This window comes from Phaenicophaeus curvirostris, chromosome 5 (genome assembly GCF_032191515.1).
Source record: "Phaenicophaeus curvirostris isolate KB17595 chromosome 5, BPBGC_Pcur_1.0, whole genome shotgun sequence".
Classification (NCBI taxonomy): Eukaryota; Metazoa; Chordata; class Aves; order Cuculiformes; family Cuculidae; genus Phaenicophaeus; species Phaenicophaeus curvirostris.
The window spans coordinates 57,417,133-57,443,932 of record NC_091396.1 but is presented as its reverse complement, the minus strand read 5'-3'; the positions used below and the strand labels follow the sequence as shown (position 1 = coordinate 57,443,932).

General features: G+C 42.0%; 2 protein-coding genes across 3 annotated transcripts in view; both read right to left on the bottom strand.

The window, feature by feature from the left end:
• Positions 1-12,665, bottom strand: part of DYNC1H1 (dynein cytoplasmic 1 heavy chain 1) — a 44,520-nt gene extending 31,855 nt beyond the window's left edge. Inside the window, exons 1-18 of the mRNA XM_069858827.1 lie at positions 12,365-12,665; positions 9,181-9,268; positions 8,429-8,602; positions 7,966-8,221; positions 6,894-7,080; positions 6,443-6,714; positions 6,117-6,344; positions 4,576-5,652; positions 4,118-4,297; positions 3,393-3,542; positions 2,997-3,143; positions 2,713-2,853; positions 2,391-2,567; positions 2,170-2,280; positions 1,968-2,087; positions 1,194-1,433; positions 518-673; positions 80-193 (exon numbers count right to left, since the gene is read on the bottom strand). Coding sequence (XP_069714928.1) covers positions 80-193; positions 518-673; positions 1,194-1,433; positions 1,968-2,087; positions 2,170-2,280; positions 2,391-2,567; positions 2,713-2,853; positions 2,997-3,143; positions 3,393-3,542; positions 4,118-4,297; positions 4,576-5,652; positions 6,117-6,344; positions 6,443-6,714; positions 6,894-7,080; positions 7,966-8,221; positions 8,429-8,602; positions 9,181-9,268; positions 12,365-12,629 — 4,083 coding nt within the window. The 5' untranslated portion in view covers positions 12,630-12,665. The remainder of the gene's footprint in view (positions 1-79; positions 194-517; positions 674-1,193; positions 1,434-1,967; positions 2,088-2,169; positions 2,281-2,390; positions 2,568-2,712; positions 2,854-2,996; positions 3,144-3,392; positions 3,543-4,117; positions 4,298-4,575; positions 5,653-6,116; positions 6,345-6,442; positions 6,715-6,893; positions 7,081-7,965; positions 8,222-8,428; positions 8,603-9,180; positions 9,269-12,364) is intronic.
• A 7,350-nt stretch (positions 12,666-20,015) lies between these two features.
• PPP2R5C (protein phosphatase 2 regulatory subunit B'gamma) overlaps positions 20,016-26,800 on the bottom strand; it is a 79,635-nt gene continuing 72,850 nt past the window's right edge. For both annotated transcript variants that reach the window (XM_069858825.1, XM_069858826.1), the window contains 2 exons: positions 24,967-25,083; positions 20,016-22,952 (listed from right to left, as the gene is read on the bottom strand). In XM_069858825.1, the coding sequence (XP_069714926.1) occupies positions 22,821-22,952; positions 24,967-25,083 (249 nt within the window). In that variant the 3' untranslated portion in view covers positions 20,016-22,820. The remainder of the gene's footprint in view (positions 22,953-24,966; positions 25,084-26,800) is intronic.

Genomic DNA, 26,800 nt, shown 5'->3' with positions numbered 1-26,800 from the left:
TGCCTGTTTCAAGAGGTCTAACTCCCAAGTTGCATATCTTGTGGTAGTTACATTGTTTGTGTGTAGAGAAGTGAAGTACCTTGCGAGGCTGTACTGAAACCCAGGGTTGTTCTTTCATTTGATCAATCTGCTCCCAGACCTTAGAGAGTTCAGACCAGACGCCCTTGAGATCTTGCAACTCTTCTAAGGCTACCTACAATAAAGAATGCATCAAACATGAACAGTTATTCCAAATTTCTTCAAAGTCATCAGCACGGGGGAGTTAAACAGAATACTTTTAACATGTCAAAAACCTTTGGATAGCTTGCCAGTTCAACAGAACTGCAATAGCAAGTGACCCAGATGAGATTTTTCCATCTCAAGTGACATAACGGCTTCAGTAAAGGAAGAGATCACAGATAATCTCTTAAGCCTAGAACTGAACGAGTGCAGAGACTGCCTTGACACCTCTAAGGCAGAGATGGAATTGAATCATTTTTATCTGAAGCTGACAAGAAGCTGCGTGAGCTGGTTGTACCTGGACACGCTCTTCACTGCCACTGAGTAGTCCTGTATCTGTTAGTTCCAAAGCTTCCTTGGCCTTTGCACACTTCTCACGATCATCCTTCAGTCTACCGAACTTTCCTTCATAAATGGTAAGAGCTTGAAGAGCCTCTTCTGGACGCAGGTTTCCCTAAAGTTTACATGGGATACATTAATCCAAAAATCCTATAAACAAGTTGAAGTTAAGTTAAAAGCAAGGACTAAAATGTTAAATGTTGGTTTGTCTCACTTTTGTTGACCATATGGCTACATACTACTCTAGATTATAATGTCACTTTTACATCCAGTTTTTTGGCTTTACTAAATATCACTTCAGGAAAAAAAGGTGGGGGGCAAAAATCAGCTTGCTTCTGAACCCCTGTACATGCTTGTCTCCAACAGACCCCTTGTCTCAGCCAAAGCTTTGCAAGCAACTACAGTGGTCTTGCTTTCTGCGCCTAAGAGGTCTATATTTTAAGGGTAAATTTCTTGGCCACCTTTGCTCCCCGCAAAATCAACACTCTGGCAAGTTATTACAGAACCCTCAAAAAGACTTTTACCATCAATGAAAATGAAAAACTGCAAAAAAGCATGAAAATAAACTGCCTGCTTCTTATTGAATGCAGATAATCTACCGATTTGCTGAATGAGCATTTATCACCACTACTTACTGTTACAGGCTTTGTCTTCTCCCAGTCTGTTAGCAAGTCAGTTGTTCGGCTCTCCACTGCACGATCCTCTTGAACTATCTTCATCTGCAAATTTGCTACTTGTTGTTGAATGGCAGAATCCTTTCTACGCATGATGTCATTAAAGGCACCCCACTCTCCTTCAATATTGTCAATGTACAGCCAAGAGGATGGAAACTGGAACCTTTGTTTCTCAAGCAAGCGCTGACCATTGCGATAAAGCTACAAGAGACAGTGGTTGTAAGTTAAAAAAACAAAATTAATTTAAGTTTCAAGGCTGAATATTCAACATATTTTAACAAGCGCTTACTACAGAGTTCATAGGATTCCTCATGATATAAAGCTCAAGTTTAGAACCATAGTATCACCAGGCTGGAAAAGACATGCGAGGTCATCGAGTCCAACCCATCTGCCACAAAAACGTATCTTTAAGTACCTCATCTACTCATCATTTAAATCCCTCTAAGGACGGTGATCCACCTCCCTCGGCAGCCTCTGCCAGGGCCTGATAACCCTTTTGGTGAAAAATGTTTTCCTAATGTTTAATCTGAACCTCCCCTGGCGGAGCTTGAGGCCATTCCTTCTTGCCCTGTCCCCTGCCACTTGGGAGAATAGACCAGCACCCACCCCTCTACAACCTCCTTTCAGGTAGTTGTAGGAGGTTTGTTCTCAAGAGAACTTGAATATGATGAAGCTGCATCTTAAAAGCTAAGCCTGACATTTCCAGAAGTAAGAATCATTAGCAAAACAACATACCTCAACTTGCTTTTCAAATTGCTTGATTTTACGTTTCAAGGACTGTACATATGTGATGAACGTCACTGCATCTGATGTGCTGGCAGTGTCCACTGAATGCTGCTCCAGTTCTTGACGGGACTGTATGAGGCACAAATCAGTGTTTTAGAAGTCTAGAACAGTCGATCTGAAAGTGAAAAACTGGAATTTGCACTTGTCTTACCTTAGAAATTTGTGAATGAAACTCTGTCATATTCTGACCAAGCATTTGGCCAAATTTGCTGAGCACTTCCTTGTGCCAGGAGTCATACTTCAAGTTCACCTTTGATTGCACCTACAGTTGAATAAAGTTACAAAACAGTAATGTCAGCCTTGCTATTTTCTGTTATAAACCCATTCTGAAATCTAATGCGTTTATCACAAACAATAATTACCATTTCTTACCTTGCCATAGTCTATGACAACAGGTCCAAATTCCTTTCTGGTTTCTGCATTGTCAAACGTTCCTCTTGCCTTTCTTATCTGAACTAAAAGGGCTTGCCATTTATTCAGGTCTTCTCCAAGACGGTTGTATATGTTTTCAGCTTGCATATCCCACAGACACTGGTACTGCAGCCAAACCTAATTAAGGTATTTAATAGTTGACATTCAGAACTTTTCCAGTATATTCCAAATGACACGTCCATCCCCAACCCCCAGGAATACCGAGAGAAAAGCCCGTGTGTATTTTAGATGTAGCATCACTACATGCTGTCAGCCTCCTAACCTTGACATACTGCTCCACCTCAGTCACAATTCCCATAACAGCAGAATACGATTCCTCTAGAGCTGCGGGGCCATCAGGCATCCTTGTCAATGCATTACGATAGAATTTTTCTTCCTCAGACAGCTCATAATGCACTCCGACCTGAGAACCGCAATTACACGTGTTACAAATTGATTTCTAGGGCACTGAGATTCAGTCCTAGAGCAACACGCTAAGATACTGAGCGCAATTAATTCGAAGTGAAAATAATTGCTCAGACTTACATACAGCTTCATTATGCTTACCTGATACCTCTGACTTTGAATTCTTGGTAGTGACAGGATTACCATCTTCCAATAAAACATTTCTTGATAAAGTTTGTATCTACACTCCTCAATTGGTGGATTCAAGTATATCACCTGGTTGGTTATTCTTAGTTCATGGACAATGTTCTGTAGAAACAATAAAGAGACTTCAGTTCTACTGGCATATGCTACTACATGCAGATGAAGATTTTGAACTTCATGGAGTTGCACACACTTCTGAAAAACCAACTTGCACTCAAACGGAAGGAGGCAAGCCTTCCTCCAAAACCAGATGCAGAAGATAGATCTTCCATATAGTCCTCAGATATGTAGATCTTGCATTAAGTAACTGACAAGAAGGAGAAAAAACAACAAAACCCCCCACACCAAACTTACTTTGATCTTGGGTTCACCACCAGGCTTATGGCTCACTTGCGGAGCATCTGTATCCATGTCAACTTCTGCTTTGTCATCTGCTTGTCCAAGAAGAACTTGGGTCCAGGCCCTCAGTCCAGCTTGCAAACGAACTCCCAGAATTCTTTCAATCTAAAGAAAAAAGCCACATTGGAAAAAAAAGCTGCATATTCACTCATGACTTACATTCTGGCACCACGCGCACTACAGCACCTCAAAGAACCAAGTACTCCTTTACTAAGTAATTAGAGAGGCTTAAGAGTTTTGCCAACATTTCACTGAATATCAATTGAAAGCTTCTCTTGTCCTCATGGACTTTAATGGAATGAAACAATTTTAACCGCTTTGAAGCTGGCCTCATGTCATAACCTGACACTTAACTCAAGACGCAGAACCAAAGAATATTGAAGGCATAGCAAACATTCACCACACTATCTACCTTGCTCCTCAGCACCTTCTAGGCAGTCAAGCTGTATCAAACTTTCTTTGAAAGACAAATCTCCCCTTAAATTAATTGATCCCAACAGTCAACAGCTAAAAACAAACAGGTCTTGCATCTACTACACACTGAAAACGCACTGGAATTTTCAGAGAATGGGGAAACGTAACTTTCCCTGGATGACTATGAACAGCATTGTCAAAAAACATTTTGCAGCTAATTAAAATGTTTCCTCTAAATACATGCTACTCTTTGATCTCAATCCTACCTCCATGTCCAACTTGTTGACCCAGATTGGCAAATTTGAATATGAATGAAGATTTAGGTCATCCACAGCTTTCTGGACCCTGTTCAAGATTTCAGAGAAAGTTTTGTGGTCATACATGCATGTTTCCAATGATCTCACTTCCAGGTCTATTTTTTCTTCAATAATGAGCAGATCATCCACCTAAAATGGTTTAGAAAAAATGTGATGTTTAGCTTGACAGGTTAGACAGAGGCAAAAATAATTACACAGTAATGGTTAGTCACTCTTCTTTATTTGCATGCAGCAAGTCTATCAGTTTCAGTAGTAGATCCATTCAGCTGGCCTGTTTGTGCCAACTCGAACAGCTACTTAAAGAGCTACAGAGCCGGTTATCAGCTATTCGATTCCACGTTTTGTTAACCACACATTACTGAAGTATAAAGAAAAAAATTTTGCAGAATGTGAAAGATGAAACAAACCTTTTCTTGGAAACTGAAGACAGTCTCAGCTAAGCGCTGTACATATGGATCAAGCTTGTATGATTCCCATACGAGTGCAATTCCTTCTGCAATCAAAGCCTGCACCTCCTTCTTCAAACCAGCAACCAGAAGTGAGATAGTATTACGCTCTTCTACTTTCTCACATGTGCGTTCATATGTACGGACACTTTCAATGAGAGAAATGGCAAATGGGTAGAGCTGGTTTGCTTGGTGAGCTTTGTTGACAATTGCTAGTGGAACACGGAAACCAAGCCACTTCAGGTTTCGAACTTCTTTTGAAAGTGTAATTATTTCTGGGAGGAAGTTGACTTTCAGTTTCAGGACGTTTCCAGTTCGACCTCTAACACGAGTGCTTTCAATGGTGAAAATACGACCAGAGACACCAAGATTGCGCTGCTGAACTTTTCTTGCCCAATCATCAAAGATCTCCTGAGTGTTGAGCTTCATGCGAAAGCTATCACCATCCTGCTTTAGCTTCTGACCTTCCACATGGTTCTCCCAACCTTTGCCAAGGACATCCTCAACGCGCTTCATGTAAGCGGTGAGCTGTCTGTCAATCTGTTTTGCCCAAATTATGGACCCAGACACAGGAGGCAAGTCACGAACATGACTCATTTTACAAGCTTGACTCTGTGGGTACTGTACTTTAAATTTGTCATGAAGAGACTCAATATCATCTTTTACACGTTGGATCAACTGTGTTTGATATTCACGAATGGCACCACGAATGTGAGGTCTGACAAACAAGGCATTAAACCGAGAGAAGATTCTGAACATTTCATTTGCATTCTTTGCTGTACCAAGCTGGTCTCTCAAACGGGCAGTTATTCTTGTTTCAACTCTATCAATTCTTTCATCGTAACGCTTCATTGCTGCCTCCCAGGCTTCTGTACCTTCTTTGGAAACATCTAACCCATCTACTTCCTTAACATTCTCATAAGCAAGGTTGACTTCTTCAATCGCATTAGCATCTGCAGCATCAAAAAGGACTTCTGCTACTTTCATATCCTGTGGTTCAGGTACCTCTCCTTGATTTTGCTGGGCAACAGCAGTTACCTGCATTAAAATCACAGTTTAGTGAGATGAATACTTCAAGATTTACCTACAAATAGCTAAACACAGTCTTTTTTAACTAGCACTGCAATAATCCTAAGTAATACAAAATCCTTAACAAACTTTCAGTCATGGTTCAGGTTTAAGTTCCACCAGGGATGGGGCAACACAATTACTTTACAAACTTCCACTTTATGTGCAGCATAATCTCGTTTTCCACTGCAGTTTAGCCAAGCTCAAGCATTTACACTTAGTAGTCTCCTCTATGTCATGTCACGTATTATGTGGCATAACTCACAAATAAAGCTAAGCCTATTAGCAAGGGTTCAAAACTAGACTGTTTTTGGAAACAGAAAGCAAACCTGAACGGTACGTTAGTTTTGTGTTGGTGACTTTTTAAAGGAACAGCAAATGCTCTTGAAGAAGCCACACAGATTTTCCTGTCTGATAATGATCAAGAATATTACCTGAGGTCGCAAGACTCTCACGATAACTGCCCTCAGTTGCTCGTGCTGACGTCTGAATTTCCTCATTTGATCAAGACGACCTTGGAGTTTCCTATGAGCAGGATTGATACGCCACACCATCTTCAGGTTCTCTTCCCTTTTTCTTTTCACAATATCTCTCAGCAGAACTTGTAGCTTCTCATATTCATCATCCCAGGTTTGGAATACTTCAAAGCACGCAACCATTACCTGTGGAGTTTCAGAATGGAAACTTTAGCTCCACAAAGAAATACTTCCTGAAAGTCACTTAATACAAAAACAGAGCCACCAGTATCGCAAATCCATACCTTTTCAAATTCTTCATAGGCAACATGCATCAGTTTTCTGGTTCCCAACACTTTAAGAAGCTGAGAGCTCAGATCTCTTGAAATCGCCTCCACCAAACGCAATGCCCTTTGGATTGGGTATTTTGTGTTTCTGATTTTTCTCAAATGGGTAAATATTGCAACAAGAGCCTGCCTTATTTTGTCCAGCTCAGTAGCAGACAGCAAGTCATTCAGAGGAAAGTCTTTCATCAGTGGATTATAGTCATTCACAGTTTCCAGAGCCTGTTTTAGACCTAAATATAACACATAATAGTTTGAATATAACTTTTCATTTCATCAATCAAATATATAGCTTTAATTAGACCAAGGTTACTCTAAACATCATTGTTCTTTATACCACAATGTTCAAGTTTTGTAAGAGCTGAAGTTCTGTGGGGTATTTATGAAAAATTGTATTGAACAGACATCTTACCTGTGTCTGTGTCGAAGCTGACAGTTGCATGAAAACGTTTGCCATGTTTTAGAATATCCAGAGTGAGAAGAACTTCTGGACTCTCACGTTTTTCCTGAATGCGATACAGAGCCCGTTCCAAATTTAACCAGAAGCTTATCTCCTGCAACGCAGTGCCTGATGCAGGATCTCTATCTAGTTTGGTCACCTTCAAAGTAACAGAGAGAAAGAGAAGGGAGGGAGAAAAGCATTTAATTTATGTGCTTGAACTGTAAAAACCTGCTCTATCACCAAACGTTACGTAAACATATGACATCTACTAGGTTTTAATAATCAAACATCAGACACTTCTAGCATTCATTCTGTGAGAAGTGTAGAAACTACAGCACAATAAGAGTTGAGGTTTAATTCCAGTGGTCCTAAAGGTTGGTTTTAGTAGCTTTGTCTAATATCTTCAGTACAGCCTAAAAAGGTTGCCTGTCTGCTGTATTCTGGTTAATGTCATGAGTCAGGCAAGAAGGTAGACATTTTATGCTCTGGAGCAAGAAAAGGTACCACTGTTCCATGAGCAAGAGGTATTTACTACGCCTATGGTGGAACAAAACCCCAGAGTAGTATCTGTAATGCTGTTTCTGAGCGACAGTAGAAGAGTGACACAAGTTTTCTTCAAATAACAGGCAGGGGTACAAGAGATTACAGGCTATGACTGGCAAAACTGTTCTGAACTGGTTCTTGATGTACCTGGGGAAATAACAGAACAAACCAACAGACCCGTTTCTCTCAATCTGCTGTAAAGATTGGAAGAGTAGTTGAAAATTCACAAAGCTACTGCCAGTTACTGAAGTCTATTACAACAGAGATAAACCAGTCATGCTCTCAGCTACTTGCAGAGCAATTTAGATTAGACACACATTTAGACGAGGTTTAGTCTAATCTAGAATTACACATTAGTTTCACTTGGATTAACAACTCTGGTGACTCAGAAACCTGGTCTTCAGAATGTCTGGCATGGAGCAGTATTTCACTCATTAAACCGCGAAGAAAATACACATAAGTTCTTACTGCATAGTTCAGTACTTGGGCATTTTTTTACCTTTTGTATCTCTCTAATCCATCGATTGACTCCAGACTGAAGCTGATTGAGGAATAACGGATCCTCTGCCTTCTCACCAAAATCTGTAACCTTTGGTTTTTCTCCACGTTCATAACATTGCTTGGCAACATTAGTAATGGTTGCATGAATAGGCAGACTAATCTCTGGAATTTCAATATTCTGCTGCAGATGCAAGAGGCCCATTTCAAGCTCTGCAATTTTTTTCTCAACTGAAGGTGCCATCTTATCTCCATCCCTGAAAAAACATAGATGTTTTCATATAAGAAGACAAAACTCATTCACAACACAAATTTAAGCCATGTGAACTAGTTCCCCAGAATCACCAACAGCATCATACAAAGCTGTGTGCTTAAACAATTTCACATGACTTGCCTTGAACAGTCACTGTTCTTTTTCATTACACACCTACTTTAACTCATTAGAAGAGAGGTGCAGGAATTACCTGTCTGCTTTGCCAGATTCTCTGATATAGGACTTGAAGAAGGGAGCAACAGCATTGCTAATGAAAGAGTGTAAGGTTTCATACGGAGAATCTTCACTGAGAGTGAGCACTCTCAGCTGGGAAGACACCGGTTTGTCAGCATCAATCACTGCCGTACGCTTAATGAACGCCAGGCTGCAGAACAGAGAAAAGTTACCAACTAAAGTGTCAGTTAGGATAGCTTTAATCTGACTGCAAGTTTAGGTCACAGGAATCAAAAGCTAACCTGCATCATCATACTTTATAATTTTTCTTCTAAATCTAGAGATTTGAACTCAAAGTCTTCCAATAAATACATCTTTGTATTTCAGTAAACAGACAAACTTAGCTATCAATAGAGACTTTGCAGTACGGGCACACTAAGGAGGCACACATCTTATGAAGCTTCTGAGTGAAATATACAGCAAGGTACTGCAAATACATGAGTCAAACATAACTGAAGATTACTAAACCCAAGCTGCGTATGTCACATTTGCACGTGTGCCAAATCAGATTTTGCTTCTTTAACCTCAGAGCTATAGTCCTAAGTCCATTCCTTCCAGCCTCATGACACATCCTTGCTCCATCAGAGCCTCCACCTTGAAAAGCTACTGCCACACCACATGAAGCGCTAGGTAAGCTGGAGTTAAATCTGTAGATATACTAGGCAAATCTGCTGTTGTAGGTTTCACATTCATAAGGTAGAAATCTTAAGATCTATTTTACCGACTCACCTGTTTGATTTTATTCCATAATGGATGTCAGTGCTGATACTGTAGGAAATGAACTCTTTTTCCTCTTCTCCTTCATCTCCCACATCCTCTGCAAAAAAATATGCTACGTAAGAAATATTCTGTTTCTAAGGCATTTGCCCCTTTCTCTCAACCATCTCTTGCACATGGGTTCGGGCACTCCCCAGCATCAACACAGGCTGGGGCATAGATCTGTTGGAGCTAGTTCAGAGGAAGGTCACAAAAGTGATCAGAGGGCTGCAGCACTCCCATATAAGGGAAGGATGAGAAAGTTGGGGTTGTTCATCCTGGAGAAGAGAAGGCTCCAAGGAGATCTTATAGTGACCTTCTAGTACTTAAAATAGATTACAGGAGAGATGGGGAAAAAGGGTAATGTTTTAAAACTAAAACAGGGTAGATTCACACCAGATACACAGAAGAAATTTTCTTACAATGAGGGTGATGAAACCCTGCAATAGGTTGCCCAGAGAGGTGGTAGATGCCCCATCCCTGGAAACATTCAAAGTCAATGTTGGACAGGGCTCTGAGCGACCTGGATCCAGTGGAAGGGATCCCAGCTCACTGGAGGGGGGATAGACTCAATGACCTTTAAAGGGGTCCCATCCTACCCAAAACATTCTGTGATTCTGACTGTTTTCTAACCTTCTATTTCTACAGCAACCTATGCAGCACAGATCAAATTAAATGGCTTTGCAATACTCTCAAATTCAGAGTGGGTTTTTAACATAAATCCATTATCTTTTCTAGGCTGTTATAAAAAAAGATAAAACATTACAACAAGCAAATTATAACCCACATTCTAGATGTCAAGCAGAGAGAAATCTTCTGCAATACTCAATATGCTTTTATTTGTAGAAATACGCTACCAAGATAACTACCAGTGAGAACATCTAATAGCTGCTTTCCCTCCTTTTATATGCTCCTTTGTATTTTCAGACTTTTTTTTTAAATAGTTCAGTAATTAAGTCTCCGAACCAAAAAACCTCCTGACAAAATAAAAACGCAAGCCATGGGAAGTACTCGGGCATCACCACAGCCAATGTATTGCAGATGACGTAATTGCTGGGGATGCGGAGAGTTGTGCTGCAATGCGGTGATTTCAGTGTTGGAGGCCACTCCCTGCTGGGGGCTCACTCTGTACTAGGCACATTACAGCGGACTCTTGTCCTGCTCCAATTTCATTTGGCCCTTCCTAGAGGACACAGCTTCAGGGGGTCACATTTGTGACCCCGAGAATCAGGAGCCCGGCCACAAAACAATGCAGCACCAGACACCACAGGACCCGTATGAGAGCTGCTGGCAGGCTGTGTGCCTAGCGACACCACACAGCAGTTTTCATTAGTCAGAAACATGGCTTCTGTTCCATTGTATCTATAATCAACAATTTATTTCATGCTATTCAGTCCATGCACAAGCTTCAATAATAATACAGTTTTTAATAGTGTCAGGGAAAATGAGATCTCCATATACTGCTGAAGGTTCTGAATCCGTTATATTTGAAAACAGGTTGTCAATCAGAAAACCTATTGTCCCCAGATAACTGCTATTTAAGTCAGAAGACACCAATCAAATACCTTCTCTCCAGAGTAAATGAGCATTTAGCTTCTAAAACGCGCAATAAACATCTCAATTTGTTTTTAACCATAAACATAATATGTATGTGACAAGCCTGGAGCAAATCAATCATCACTATCTTACATATCTTCCAGCCCACACTAAGGATAACCAACTTCACGAGCCAGAGGTAAGACAGATTTAGAAATCATCTCTGCAGCCTATTAACATCCAATAGATTTTCTTTAAATCTTGTTAAACACTATCATGAATTCATAAAGAGTATCAGAGGTCTTTTTCCTCACTCTAGAAAATTCTACAGTTACCCCTGCTGAAAAAGACATCTCAGACTTTGGAAGGGGGAGAATAATCATCAGAAACAGGGATAAGATAAACAAAGACAGGATATTTTAAGCAACATCTTAAACTCAGAAATGAGTGGAATAATCTTCCTGATGTTTCCCTCTGTGTGCAGCAATTGCAGGGCACATATCCAGTATCTTACAACCATGGCTGCTGATATGTTTAAAATAACATCACGTGAAGTACGACTGCATTAAGATCTGATACGCATCTATAGAGACTGAACCAGGAGCAAAAGAGGAGTGGAGATTCAGAAGTTTAATAGATTTCGCAAGCAGACCAGCAGCTGTACGCAGCCTAAAAGTCTTGTTTAATAGTACAAACCTAGGTTTTTTAATAGGACAAATGTATAGGGCTGGAGGACTTCCCCCTATGATGACAGGCTGAGAGAGCTGGGGCTGTTCAGCCTGGAGAAGAGAAGGCTCTGAGGAGACCTTATAGTGACTTTCCAGTGTCTGAAGGGGCTGCAGGAAAGCCGGGGAGGGACTGTTCACAAAAGCTTGGGGTGATAAGACGAGGGGGAATGGGTATAAACTGGAGAGGGGCAGATTTAGACTAGACATAAGGAGCAATTTCTTCACCATGAGGGCGGTGAGGCGCTGGCACAGGTTGCCCAGGGAAGCTGTGGCTGCCCCATCACTGGAGGCGTTTAAGGGCAGGTTGGATGGAGCTTTGAGCAGCCTGGGCTGTGGGATGTGCCCCTGCCCATGGCGGGGGAGGGGGGTGGGTGGGTGGAATTAGAGGATTTTTAAGGTCCCTTCCAACCCAAACTGTTCTATGAAATCTATGTTAATAAGGAATTATTAGATTTCATTGCTTATTACGATGGATTCTGCGCCAAAAAGCCCCTAGTTGCAGATTTACTGACAACAAGAAGTCACTTTTGGAATAACCGGTGCCGGCAGCGGCATCCCCGGCGGGGAGACAGGGGCTCCCCGAGCTCTCCCGGCAGCAAGAAGGCTCCGCAGGGCCGATCGGCGGCCTCGCTGAACCAAGCACGGGACAGCCTTTCCCGCAGGCCGATGGTCCGGGGGCGGCTCCGCTCCGATTCTCCGCCTCGCCCAGCAGCCGGAGAGGCCGCGCAGCAGGAAGAGCCTCCCGGGGAGCCCCTCCAAAGCAGGACCGAGCGGACAAAGGCGGCGGGAGGCGGGGACGGGCGGTGCCCCCCCCTCCCCTCCCCTCATCAGGGCGGCGGCTGCGGCGAAGCGCGCCCCCCCCGAGCGCCGCCGCCATTTTGCCGCGGCCTCACCTTTGAGGGTGGAGCGCTCGACCAGCACCGTGTGCACCTGCGGGTCGGAGAGGAACTTGCGCATATGCTCCAGCGCGCCCTTCTCCTCCAGGGCCGCCTCCAGCGCCGCCGGGGCCTCCCCGCCGTCCTCCAGCAGCAGCGGCACCAGCTTGCGCAGGTGCTTCTGCAGCACCGACACGTCGGCCACGTTCTGCACCGCCGAGCCCGGCACCTCCATGCCGCCTTCCTCGCCGCCGGGGCCGCCGCCCCCGCCGGAGTCGGACATGCCGGGACCAGGACGCTCCTCGCTCCGCGCCGGGGCGGCTGGGAAGGACGGGAGGAGCCGCCGCGACGCCGGCACGGGGGGCGGAGAGCGGCCCGGAGCCGCCCCGGCAGCGGCGGGGCCTGCGGGGGAGGCGGAGCCCGGGCCGAGGCCGCCCCTCCCGCACTGCGGGAGCCGGAGCCGATCGGGTCATAGAATCATAGAATCGCCAGGTTGGAAAAGACCCGCCTGATCATCGAGTCCAACCGTTCCTATCAGTCACTAAACCATGTCCCTCAGTGCCCCGTCCACCCGTCCCTTAAACACCTCCAGGGAAGGTGACTCAACCACCTCCCTTGGCAGCCTCTGCCAGTGCCCAATGACCTTTTCCGTGAAAATTTTTTTCCTGATGTCCAGCCTGAACCTCCCCTGGCGGAGCTTGAGGCCATTCTCTCTTGTCCTGTCCCGTCACTTGGGAGAAGAGGCCAGCATCCTCCTCTCTACAACCTCCTTTCAGGTAGTTGTAGAGAGCAATGAGGTCTCCCCTCAGCCTCCTCTTCTCCAGGCTAAACAACCCCAGCTCTCAGCCGTTCCTCATAAGGCCTGTTCTCCAGCCCCCTCACCAGCTTTCTTGCTCTTCTCTGGACTCACTCCAGAGCCTCAGCATCCTTTTTGTGGTGAGGGGCCCAGAACTGAACACAGGATTCGAGGAGCGGGCTCACCAGTGCCGAGTACAGAGGGAGAATAACCTCCCTGGACCTGCTGGTCACGCCGTTTCTGATACAAGCCAAGATGCCATTGGCCTTCTTGGCCACCTGGGCACACCTGCGGTGAGAGGGGAAGGGCAGCTCGGGCCCCGCGGCGCCTCCCGGTACTGCGGGAGCCAGGGTGGCTCGGGTCCCGCCGCCCCCATGGGAAAGGCGGTGCCTCCCCGCACTGCGGGAGCCGGAGCGGTACAGACACCGCGGCCGCCTCCCCGCAACGGGTTTAAGAGGGTTTTACTCCAGAAGGTTGTTCTGGAAGGGCGGCAGCGGAGCAGCGAAGGAACGGGAGCGGGGCGCCTGCCTCCCACCCTCAGCTCCCCGTTAGCACAGCTCGGGGCGGGTGTGTTCGGCTGCTGCCGCCCCGGTATAGAATCATAGAATGGTTTGAAGTGGAACGGACTCTAAAGATCATAGAATCGTAGGCCGTAGAATGTCTTGAGTTGGAAGAAACCCACAAGGATCATCAGGGCCAACTCCTGTCCCTGCACAGGACACCCCAACATTCAGACCGTGGGCCCGAGGGTGTTGCCCAAATGCGTTTTGAGCATTGTCAAGCTTGGCGATTGCTGCCCTGGGAGCTGTTCCAGCGCTCCACCGCCCTCCGGGGGAAGGACCTTTTCCTAATATCCAGGGTGACCCTCCCTTGGCACATCTTCCTGCCGTTCCCTCGGGTTCTGTCACTGGCCACCACAGGAAAGAGCTCAGCGCTTGCTCCTCCTTCCTCCCCTTCTGAGGAAGCTGCAGCCTGTGATGAGGTTTCCCCTCATTCTCCTGCATGCTGAACAGACCAAGTGGCTTCAGCTGCTCCTCATACAGTTTCCCCTCTAAACTCTTTACCAACTTCTTGGCCTCCTCTGTTACCTCTCCATGAGCTTTAGATCCTTTTTATCCTGCAGCACCCAAAACTGCACCCAGTACTCACAGTGGGGCCACCCCAGCATGGAGCAGAGCAGGACAACCTCCTCCCAGCTAAAGTGGTGTTTGCAGTGATGCTGATTCTCCATCCCACAACCCTACACATTCCCAAACCCAAATCTGTGTGTGCTGTCACCCTGGTTCAGATCTGAGGGTAACCCACAAAGCTGCAGGCAGGTCCCAATCATTGCTCATGTTGAGCTTCTCATCCACTAAGAGTATAGAGATGGCAAACCTGGATGGAGGAAGATATGAGAATACTTCCCATCCTCTTCACTCTCATTTCAGCCTCAGGAATGCAGTAAGAGGGAATACAAGAAGGTGTAGTAGCACACAGGTACTGTTCAGGCCTTCCAAACCCTTCAATTTGCTATTCAAATTACCACTTTTTGTAGCTTAGTATGTACAATATGCAAAGGAACCAGTTAAACTAAATAATAGAATCATCCAGTCCCACTCCTGTGCCACGGGCAGGGACACCTTCCCCTGGATCAGGTTGCTCAAAGCCTCATCAAGCCTCACCTTGAACATCTCCAGGGATGGGGTTCAAGGCCAGACTGGATGAAGCCATGAGCAACCTAATAGAGTTCCAAGCCCCCTGCCACAGGCAGGAACGCTCCCCACTGAAGCAAGTTGCTCCAAGCCCCATCCAGTCTGGCCTTGAACAACTCCAGGGATGAGACATGCATGACTTCTCTGGGCAACCTGTTTCAGTGCCTCACCACCCACAGAGGAAAACATTTCTTCCTTATATCTAATTTAATTCTCCCCTTTCAGCTTATAACTATTACCACTCATCCTATCCCTGCACTCGCTGCAGGAAGATAAAGCCCCAGGGATCATCCATCCAAAGCAGAAATATGTCTTTCATGTTAAAAATAAACCCAGAAGCCATAAGAACAGATGGTACAAATGACATTTTTCAATGAAGAAAGTGGGAGGCCAGCTTGTCACCATCCGGGACAAATGAGGCACGGCTTCTCTGTGGTGAAAAGCAAGGCTCAACCCTCTTTCCCTGGCTGCTTTACACAGCCAGCTCCTCCAGCTGGCCCTGCTATTTAGTTCCATGAATTCAGCATCTGAACCATGAATCCCAGTCTCCTGTGAGACCATTTCCCAAGACTATAGAATATAAAGAAAGGAGGGAGGGACTGAAAAGCACAGCATCAAGAAAGGGTGTTTTCCATCAGAATCTATTTAAAAATCCTTAATGCTCTTTTACAGCTGCCAAGCACATGCGTGCCCTATCCCTGTGTGTATGTTTGACTGATCTAAGATCTTGGATAAGTTTAGCTTACAGCTCCTGAGATGGACAATCCTGTTCCTCCTTGCCCAAACTAACCTCTTCCCCCCTGGTTCTGGCGGATATTGGAACGTGCCTGGGAGAGGAGAGGTGGCAGCCAAGGTCTAGAGCAACTCCACTGACTCCCGAAAGCACACTGGGGCCACTGGGTGACTGAAAACTCCAGTTTTTGTTCACATGGAGGTGGGTGAGGCTATGTTGCCCAAAAAAGAAACCAAGCATACAAAACTGCCTCTGAAACCTCCATGCGCGTCCTCGGGTGAATATAACAGAAATGCCCAGGGATCTGTTCAGACATACTGTCCAAGAAAGAAGGAGTCTGGGACAGGATATCCTGTCTCATACAGGGAGTCTTTACCTGTGAGCCACTACAGAAGCATAGTTTGGCATTAAAGTGTGTGTGTCCAGCTGGGATATTAGGAATCCAGAAAACCCAGCCACATAGACAGTGGACTATTCAGTGGATGAGGAATTGGTTGGATGGTTGCATCCAGAAGGTAGTGGTCAATGGCTCAGTGTTCCGATGGAGATCAGTGACAAAAGCTATCCCTCACGAGTCCATATTGGGACCACTCTGTGGGATTGAGTGCACCCTCAGCAAGTTTGTAGACAAGGCTAAGCTGAGTGGTGCAGTTCACAAGTCTGAGGGATGGGATGCCATGCAGAGGGACCTGGACAAGCTTGAAGAATGGGCCCATGTGAACTTCATGAGGCTCAATAAAGCCAAATGCAAGGTCCTGTACCTGGATCAGCGCTGAGGGATGAACAGATTGAGAGCTGCCCTGCAGAGAAGGACTTGGGGGCACTGGTGGATGAAAAGCCGGGCATGAGCTGGCAATGTGCACTCACAGCACAGAAAGCCAACCATACCCTGGGCTACATCAGAAGCGTGACCAGCAGGGCGAGGGAGATGATTCTGCCGCTCTACTCTGCCCTCATGAAACCTCACCTGGAGCACTACACCCGGCTCTGGAACCCTCCGCTCAGGAAACACATGGGCCTGCTGGAGTAGGTCCTGAGGGGGGGCGAGAAAAATGAACAGAGGGATGGATGGAATATCTCTCTTCTGAGGAAAGGCTGAGAGTTGGGGTTGTTCAACCTGGAGAAGGCTCTGGGGGAGACCTTATTCCAGCTTTTCGATACTTAAAGGGGGCTACAGGAAAGATGCGGACAAACTTTTTTTGCAGGGCCTACTGGAATAAGACAAGGAGTAACGGTTTTAGACTAATAGAGGGTAGATTCAGACTAGATACAAGGAAGAAATTTTTTTGCAGTGACGGTGGTTAAACACTGGAACAGGTTGCCCAAAGAGGTGGTGGATGCCCCATCCCTGGAAACATTTTAGGTCAGACTGGGCAGCGCTCCAAGCAACCTTATCCAGTAGAAGATGTCCCTGCTTACTGCAGGGAAGGTTGGACTGGATGACCTTTAAAGGTCCCATCCTACCTAAATCATTCTATGATTTCATACGAAAAAAACCGCTATTCTTTGCTAGGCTGTCTGAACCAAGCCTACCCCATGTCTGGTCCTGTCTGGCTGCTTTCCAGCTGGGGAGAATTATCTACTTCTTACATCCATGTAGTGTCAGTACAAGCCAAGCATACAAAACCAGAGGTTAAACTAACTATCCAGTCCTTCAGAATATTCGTGAAGAGGGTGTTAATAATACTCTTAAGCAACCTAGATATGTCTCAAATTTAACCTAGCATCTCTGAAGAGGTTAGCTCAAGCTACACGTCAAAGTCCTAGTGTGCTTATTCTTCTAAAACAGCCATCATCTGCTGCACCAAAATGTCACAATTTTTGTGTCTTGAAAAGCAAGAGATGGTATTTCATGATGGTAAAATTGCTGCCAGGAAAGAATAAGGAAAATAAAACATGGAAGTAAAGAGAAGAAAGCAGGACAGAAATTGGAAATAGGAATTCAAGTAATTATTTATCCACATTGCCGCTGAAATGCAGAGAAAACATGGGAAAAAACCAAACTTCAGCAAGTCTCATGTTCTCATAGGTTTTAAAAACCCAACTACTCCATGTGCGACAAGACTTTATGAAATAAAGAACAAATCTAGGATTCCAATACTTATATGCAAGGTGTTTGTAACTAAAAGCCAGGGTAGGCAAGATGTGTATTCCTTTAATCACTTCAGATTTATCTACCGTGCCAGAGGGCGAGGGGGAGATGATGTAAGTTAAGTTGATGGAAGTGGAAGCAAAGACAAGATAAGCAAACTTTATGCACAAGTTTTCATGTTCAGTTAAAGCCTATTGAGAGAAAAGGCTTTAGCGTGCTCAGTCAGGGTGAAAAATAGGTTGCCTTGATCTATATCTAGTTAATTATGAACGTCCTTTTCCGGTGTACACAAAGGACCTGGTCCTTCTCACAGGTATGCAAAAAGTCACTGAAACCAGCCACCCAAGAGGCAAGATTGCTGGTATTACACATTTCACCTATAACCTAACTAAAAAGTAATATTTCAGAGAATCAGAACGATTACTAGGACTTGTCGAGACAGAGATGACTTGCTGCTGACAAACGCAATACAAAATTCATAGAACAAAAACCTTTTGCTTAAGTTATAAAAGAAACAACTTTAGCAAAAAAATTTTCCTGTATCTAATAATAACTTGGTAGTACTTGAGACAGAAAGAAAAAAAAAAAACCAAAACAAGAAAACCCAAACAAGCAGTCAGAGCAAACTGCTTGTATTCCTATTTCTAATCCTCTGATATCTCCAATTCTGCAGCCAGAGTATTAGAAAAATTACTATGGGAAGGCCCTTGTGCTAAAGGGAACCCTCTTCTGGACCACAAAAATGCCTAAAACAGCTTGAAGCAGATGAGACAAATACCCTGTCCCTTTTGTGACAACAGTGGGAGCCCGATCCCTGGAACACCACAGGGCTGATGCTTGTGAAACTTCATGTTGTGTGTATGCAGTCTTCTGCTCCTGCAGTAGTAAACGCGGTCCCCGTATGACAAGGTTCAGAGACAGCCAGCTGCAGCTGCGCTGCTCCTCAGTTATGTGAGGGAGGAATTATCTTCTTGAGCTCAACAGTAAATTCTCCCTTGGGAAATTTTTCAAGCTTTTAACTACATCCAAGTTTTATTTCATAATGCTCAAGCCAAGTCTCATCATATAAATGAAACTATTATCCAGGGAGACAAGGATATAGCAATTAGAATGGCATTTCTTTATTAGCTACACGCAGTCCGAGTCTCCACAACCATTATCTACAGTTAAGGACAAGATTCAACGAGCAGAGTGCTCCACTTCTAGGGGAGTCCATAACGAGATCCAGACCAATACCCTGGGTGACGTGGAATTCATAGAATGGTTTGTGTTGGAAGGGACCTTAAAGATCATCCAGTTCCAACACCTCTGCTATGGGCAGGGACACCTCCCACCAGACTAGGCTGCCTAAGGCCCCATCCAGCCTGGCCCTGAACACCTCCAGGGATGGGGCACTGTCCTACAAGTAGCATTTCTAAGCTACTAAATTAGTTTCTGCAAAACAAACGAACAAACCTCTGACACAAGCATACCTGTGCTGCACTGGCACCCTCCTTTCCACTCCTAAAAAGCCAAACCAAGCAAGCAGTGCCTAACAAGGTTGCTGGTCAAAGCCTCTGAGCTTAGTTCCTTTGGAGAGAGAGGATGAGAGTTTATTCGTGAGTTTATCTATGCTTCCAACTCGATACTCCTACAGAAAAAACGTCACTACTACCAGTATTTTAAAACTTTATATTTTGATGTGTTTGACCCTGATTTTGTAAACAGAACGACTGAATACTCTGTTGTTTCAGTATCTAGTTTTTGACTAATGATTAAGCTTGGGAGTGTGTGGGGTAAGTTTACTTCTGAGCTTGTGCAGAAAACTTCCAGTACGCAAAGGCTTCATTTACACCTCAAATCTTAGATTTGTAACTCGAGTCAGGAGTCCGATATCGATCCCAGCTTCCAACACCTCTAACTCACCACTTACTGAAAGTCAGCTTTATGAGTAATTTCCTTCATTCTTTTGAGGACTTTTATGGATTCCAGAGGGAAGACATCCTCTTGCATACTTCACGTCCTCGCCACCTGATCACCTATGACACTTTAATCTCTGATTTTATAGCTTTTTTGCTTGAAGCCTGTCAATAGAGTGCGTTACAGGGGAAAATACGGTGGTATTAAAGTTGCGTCTTTCCTATTTGTATATGTGAAATTTATACAATTTGTTTCAGTAGTGACAGTTATTTTAAAACCTAAGTCTGCCTTTTCTAATGAACAGCCACAATTCCCGTTTTTATTAATGGCCTTTCCATCATTTTTTTCCGTTGTGAAATTTATGCAATTAATTTGCTCAGCTGATTCTGCAAACAATGATAATCTGAACACCCCACCCAACGCCCTGTGCTAAATTTAGTTTCATGATGAACAAGTAAAATTCACATGTTCTTTATTTGTCCATATAATACACCATTTTTTTTTAAAGTTTTAAAATTAGATAAAAGCATATTAAATGGCAGGTGTATGAAGTTCTTCAGAAACAATGCCAGAGCAAAAAAAATTGAATTACAAAATGTTAAAAAATATGTAGGTACATTTGAACTTAACATTCTACTAACGCATGTTACAGATAGTCTAATGAAAAATAATTGTGCCACTTACCTATTTTTGCTGTTTCTAGGAACTTTTTATTCTGTACATAGGACGATTCTGTACAAAATATGAAGTCTACATTTTTATTACTTATTACCATAAAACAAGGTACAACGTATGTACAATATTAAAATGAAGCCATACTAAAGCCACACTAAAAAGACACTTGTAATATTACTTTTGACATTCCTGATGTACAGGTGTAATTTTGGAAAATGGGGGAAGGCATCAGACACAGAACTTTATGAAGAACAACAGTCACCAAAATTCTACTTTAATTTATCTTTTTATTTTGGATGTAATAGTTTTAGAATGGTTTAGTACAGGATAAGACGCATATAAATATTGATAATAAACATGCTAAACCATTAGAGGCGACAGGTTTTGGAATGCTGCCTAAGCAAATGTTCAGTGGCCCAAAACTTCAAATAGGAATTTGAGGTGAACTTTAAATCTTCAAAAATACTGTAGTATTTCCCTTTTTGGTGAGTGTTTATCTTCAATAAAGAACAGAAATAAAATCTAGACAGTGAAAGATGTCCTTATACGTTGCGCATCACACAATCAATCAAACATTGATATACAGGTTTGTTTTGTTTTTTTTTTTCCCCTTGGGTAACGTAAGAATAATTCCTTTCAGCAACCTCTTGTACAAACATACTGAACACCTGAAATCAAAGGTAACTGATAATCTACCAGCTAAAGATGGAAGTTCAAACAATGGTATATCAAAATACATCGACATTGCTTTACACAATTAAAAAAGCACCCTTTTTCCATCAAAAGGAGAAGGCATCTTTAAACTGATTTAATATAGTTTATCCTAATGGTAAAGCATATTCTTTTTCAAGTTTTACAGGAAATATTTTCAGACACAGTGGACGTTCCACCTAAAGGTTGGGCTGGACTTGAAATTTAGTTGTTGTAAGCCAATATTTACCACCCACAATTTTCTTCCAATAGACAACATAAATACCGGGAATCGAATGTTAAATGCAACCAACAAACAGCAAGCACAACATCTGCACAAGTTTACTATGAATGTCTGCTTTGCGCAATTTTTTCTTTTCATGGATGCAAGAGGTGTTATACTTCCTTAAAAAGTTAACCAAAACTAGTTGGAAAGAAGCCACATTTTTATCTCTTTATGCATCAAGACATTAAACATTAAGTTATATCATGTTCCTGCCAGAGACAAAAGAAACTAATCACCCATTTAGAATAGCAGAACACATTTTTAACAGCTTGTAAGCAGGATAAGTAAGTCAAAATACTGGCCACCCTGAGAGAAATCAAATATTGAAGACAAAGCACTATATTTTTAAAGGTATTTTCCTCCCGTGCTTTTCCATCTACAACAAAAAGCTCATTACATGCAAATAATCTTGTGGAATATATAGCAGCACTTGAAGATCATCAGCAACTCAGATGCATGTTCAGTCACTTGTGAGGTGTATTTGCAGCACATGTGCTCTTTACAACAACAACAAAAATATTTTCACGGTAAAATTACGGTCACTATCTCCTCAGCTCTTAGACTCATTCAAAAAGAAACAGAATGGAATTGAAGGGTCTGTTCTTTTTCTTATTTCAATAAGCTTCTGACGCTGTGTTTCCTGAAAGATTAATTTCATCTTTCAGATAAAAACTGATGCAACTGAAATCGCGAATAATATCTGCCACAGAATATTGAACTCCTAGAGTCCAAGAAAAATGCTGAGTATTAAAAGCTCAGATAAGGGAGAAAACAGTGAAAGAATATTTTACTGACTTGAAAAAAACCTTAAACTGAAATTTTATATTCAGTCTATTCCCAGTCATAGTAAACAAATTTTCATTTTAGGAAAAATTCTTCTACCAGTTCTTATTTAGAACACTGGTGCCGTATTATACACTGAAGACTGGAAAATATGGCTTTAAATATACATAAAGCACTAGGACATGGTATACATAGATATACATCTTTATCCTAAGTAAAGGAGAAATAAATTTACAGAATTCTTAGAAAGGAATGATGATTGAGGATTGTCATGAAAGTTACCAGTTTGTAAGCCATGTTTTGGAATAGGAAAGAACTGTGTATTTTCAAAACTGCTGGTATATTACAAGACAGCAATAATGTGGAAACAGCTGTAAAGTTGAGAAATCCTAGAAAAAGTTTAATACTTCAATTGGAAACAATTTTACTTTTGAAAACACACATTTATCATAAGTACCAACTATTGGTCATTCGCTTATTTAGACGGAATGAGTTTATACAATGCTCTTCTCAAACACCACAATAAAAACTGCACGTTATCAGCTAGCTGGTACTATGATAACACCTCCATGAAATTTCCTCCAGGAAATTGTGTCCACTTGATTATGGTCAACCCAATATTCTGCATTGGGTAATTTACCATTGTTTGAACTACTAATCTTGAGCTGCATATTCTATTAAAGTTATTGCCTACAGAACTGGGTCGAAGAAAGCTTTGACTTTGTGTGTAACTGATTGGTATGGCACAAAAAAGTAAGTTCTACTGTAGAACTGAGTCCAGAAAAAAGAAAACACCTTTTCCTCCAAAATATTTCACTGTAATAGTTTAATGCCCATCATGGGATATTAATTCATCAGCTCTGCAATGTGATTCCAAGGCTTTCATGGTATAGATATCCTGAGGCAGTTCTGACTTGCGTCGCACAAGAGGACGATCTTTTTTCTGATCTTTCTGTGCCTGAAATAAAAATAGAAATTATTAATTACTGAACAACTAAAAATATTTCTTGCAGATCAGTATGCTCACCTACGGGAAAAGAAATTAAAAGCACATGGGAAGAAGTTTGTACTTTCTCCTCTTTACCTCACCAGCCACCCAGTTAAGTCTCGAAACCAGTTTTTTACTAAGAGGGAGAACTATAAACAACTATCAAATTCTAAGCTATTAGAAATCATGACATCACTACCACAACTATCACTTGATAACATTTAAAAAAATGCAATTAACATCTATTGTCTCAGTTATTTTCATTTCATAAGCCTCTATATGTAAAGTAAAAGATTAAGCTTTTTCCACGGACTACTTACATATCCAAAAATTTAATGTTCAGCTGTGTTATTTTATTTATCCTTATGTTCTCTCAAAATAAGACAGTACTCCTATCAAAGCGTCTTGAAACTATATAATGGTGTCTTTTTATACCTCTCATGTCTGTCTCACGTATCCCAATTTGCCTGTTTCATCAATGATGTTGATTTTAAGTTCTTCTATAAAAAAGTCCTTATAAAAGGTGACTTTCTTCTTAACTGCTTGTCCCAACTACTAGTAGAGTCATACTTCGTCTGCTTTAATGCTTCGTCTGGTTAATGTGCTAGGAAGTAGCCTAATAAAAGATGGACACTATAATCAACAACTCCAAGATTAGGCTGTACTCGCTTTTCTTCAATAAACTTATCTGTGCCTTTCTCCTTGGGAACTGGTTCTAGGCTCTGGGGTCAGCGAAAGGAGGCCCCTCTCCCCATCGTGTGGGCCTGGCTAAGTGATCCAAGGTCTGAAGAAAGGCAGAAATGAAACTCTAAATGAAACTTTATTAAAGCTCCTCACTGACTAGCTCTAACTCCTCCCTGAATAGGAATGCTACTGTCATTCATAGCCCTGGATCAGCATGGAGTTCAGCCAAGATTTACATGTAAATCACAGGGTTCCACTCTATATATCAGTGTTTAAAATGCAGCAGTCACCAAGCATCTCTTGGAGGCATTCCAGCAATTCTTTTGATTTCAACTTTCAACCAAAATGCCACAGTACAAATAATACATAAAAATATAATCTTGCAGGATGACGACACTAGAATTTTAAGAAAGTCATGTAGGAGGTTAGGTTGAACATATGCTTATTTTTATTGAATTGGTTCAAATTAACAGACTTTATCTCCCAATCTCAATCAGTTTTTCAGCTCCAGATCTTTCCCCTGGTGTTAAACTTCGCTGGATTTAGAGATACTCACATTACTGATATTCCTACCAGACATCTTAGTAACACCGCAATGTTCCCTGGCACCTGTCCATCTTCTATCAGCTCCAAGTTCAAGTCTCTAGTTTGAAGGTCAGGATTCTGGTTCCACTTAACTAAAGCTAAATTAAAAATACCTGAAGATCATTAAGCATTAGCTAAAGATGAAGAGACTGAAATGACCTTGAGAGTCCAGGCCCTGCGGTGGAACATGACAGATGGACTGAGGAAGACAACCCGAGAGCGGGAATAACAAAACACTTCACGCATTTTTTTCAAAACATGGTAGCTTTAGCTACTTTAATTAAGAAGGCTCTTAATTACAAATGAAAATGTCATCACTAATGTCTGACTATATTTTATACAAGTTTGCATTTTGAAAACCAAAACTGGTAAAGAAGAGAATAGTAAATGATGTGGGAGATTTTAGCCATATTTCTAACTAATTGTTCCCATCATGACAAAATGCTATTCATAACTGAAAAGAAAATGAAAGTTTCTGTAGCTGATACGTCAAAAGAGACCAGCAGTAGATTCAAAGGCATTACAAACCGAGCACTGTATTTCTGCCTGCTACAGCATCACTTAAAGTAGCAGCGCTAATGAAGTTCATTACTCTAGGATAAATGGTTACAAGGCTGAAAAAAGAACAAGTTTATCTCTAGGATTAACTGGTACTTAAAAAAAAAAAAAAGTAATTCATACTTTAGAGTACTTTGTGCTCTTCACACGGCTTTACCTGACAAGCCTCTTCTTTCACTGTCTTTTTCAGCATCTGCAAATCTTCAATTAAAGGCCCATCTGTTTCCATTGCAACTGGACTGTTCAGCAAACTTGTGTCACTATACGTTGGGTACTAATAAAACGCAAAATGTTAAAATAATCATTCTTAGTAGTAATACTTGAATACTAAGAGTGTATTTGAGCACTTGAATGCTATAGTTAGTTATCTGAGATTAGCTTCAATATCTTATGCTTCCAGGAACCAAGAAATAAACTTTAAAATGGAACTCCAATACTTAAATTTGTCAGGAATGTCCTGTTGAAAAACAGTTAAAATAAAAAAATATGGTTTGATTATCTGACATTGAATTTTAAAATATTCAGATTCTGTCAGTAACAAAAGTCTACTTTGACAATCCTTTATCTGAAACATTACTGATACATTGTCTAGTAATTTGTGAACAGTGTAGCAACCCAAACACAATGACTTTAATTTCTGGTGCAATTTTGCACTAGAAGAGAAAACACACTGTTAAAAGGCTAAATATAGTTAACATACATTTAAACCAATTTGAAAACAAAATACTAAACTTTCTGTCTTGAGAAAGTAAACCAGCCAAAAAAAGTCTTTGGGAATCAAAAAATCATTTTGTGGAAACAGCATCTGAAGCTTAATGTACAGCAATCTTAATATTTTAAATTCTATTTTAATTCGGATGAGGTGCATGTGGTCCTGAAATCACAACTTATTTATGCGTGTACACACACACAGAGTTACATTTTTTCATCCATCTTTCCTCATAAATATTCCAGTACACAAGTAAGAATAACTTAATGCATGTAAGACAAACCAGAAAAATCGGCAGCAAGGATTTGATGAATATAATTATATTATATCTAAAATCTTAAAATGCATTCCTTTGTCATGCAGACTCGGAAGTAGCACTGCACAACACAAATTGTCACTAATCAGATAAATTAAAAAGTTAACAGAAACTCCAGGAAAAAAACCCCAACAACAAATACTAGAAATCCATTACATACAGTGCTAAAAGCATTTATAGTCTTACATCAATTCAGGGAAGCACTTGGTGTTCAAATTACTAATTTTTATTTTAAATTGCTTCCAATTATTACCTCTCTTTGAGGGTCCTATGCAGAACACTGTACAGGTTGTGTTAGCCCAGTTCAGAAAATGTACACAGTTACCGAAATTACTTGGGAAGAAAAGGATATTTGCAGTGTAGATCTCTTAAATTTTACTGCTACAAATCAATCTCCTTATTTAGCCAGACATGCAATGCTTTATTTGTGACAGCAAATGACCACATGTATCAAGCAAGGCTTTTATATGGCTTATTCGATTAAAGGGATGTTTTGTCACTGAATATCAGTTGCTGCTTTGATATGAATTGTTCTTTTCTATCAATTTAACTGATCTGGTGTCAACTGACCTTGTTTAAGAAATCTTGAGCAGTTTATTTTTCCCCCAAGAAATGCCACAAGAGGAAAAAACATTTAAGAAATTCCTCCTTACAAAAAAGATGACCCCATACTTTCTGTTTCAAAAACAGCACTGAGATCACAGTGCCCCACTTGCGTTTATAAAGTACTGTTACTCCATCTTCCATCACTTTAAACTCAGCTACATCATGTGGGAAAGATACAGCACAGTAAGTTTCTTGCTGCAGTACAGCACAATCCTGCCTGCAAAGAAACTGAAACATTCAGTGTTCTTTGCCCACAGCAGCAATCGAAATGATTCAAATAAAGGAAAACTGACAGTGTTCTCCAAGCAGAGTAAGCAGAGGTGGGGGCGGAATCCCAAGCCAGACTATCCCCTTCTCCCA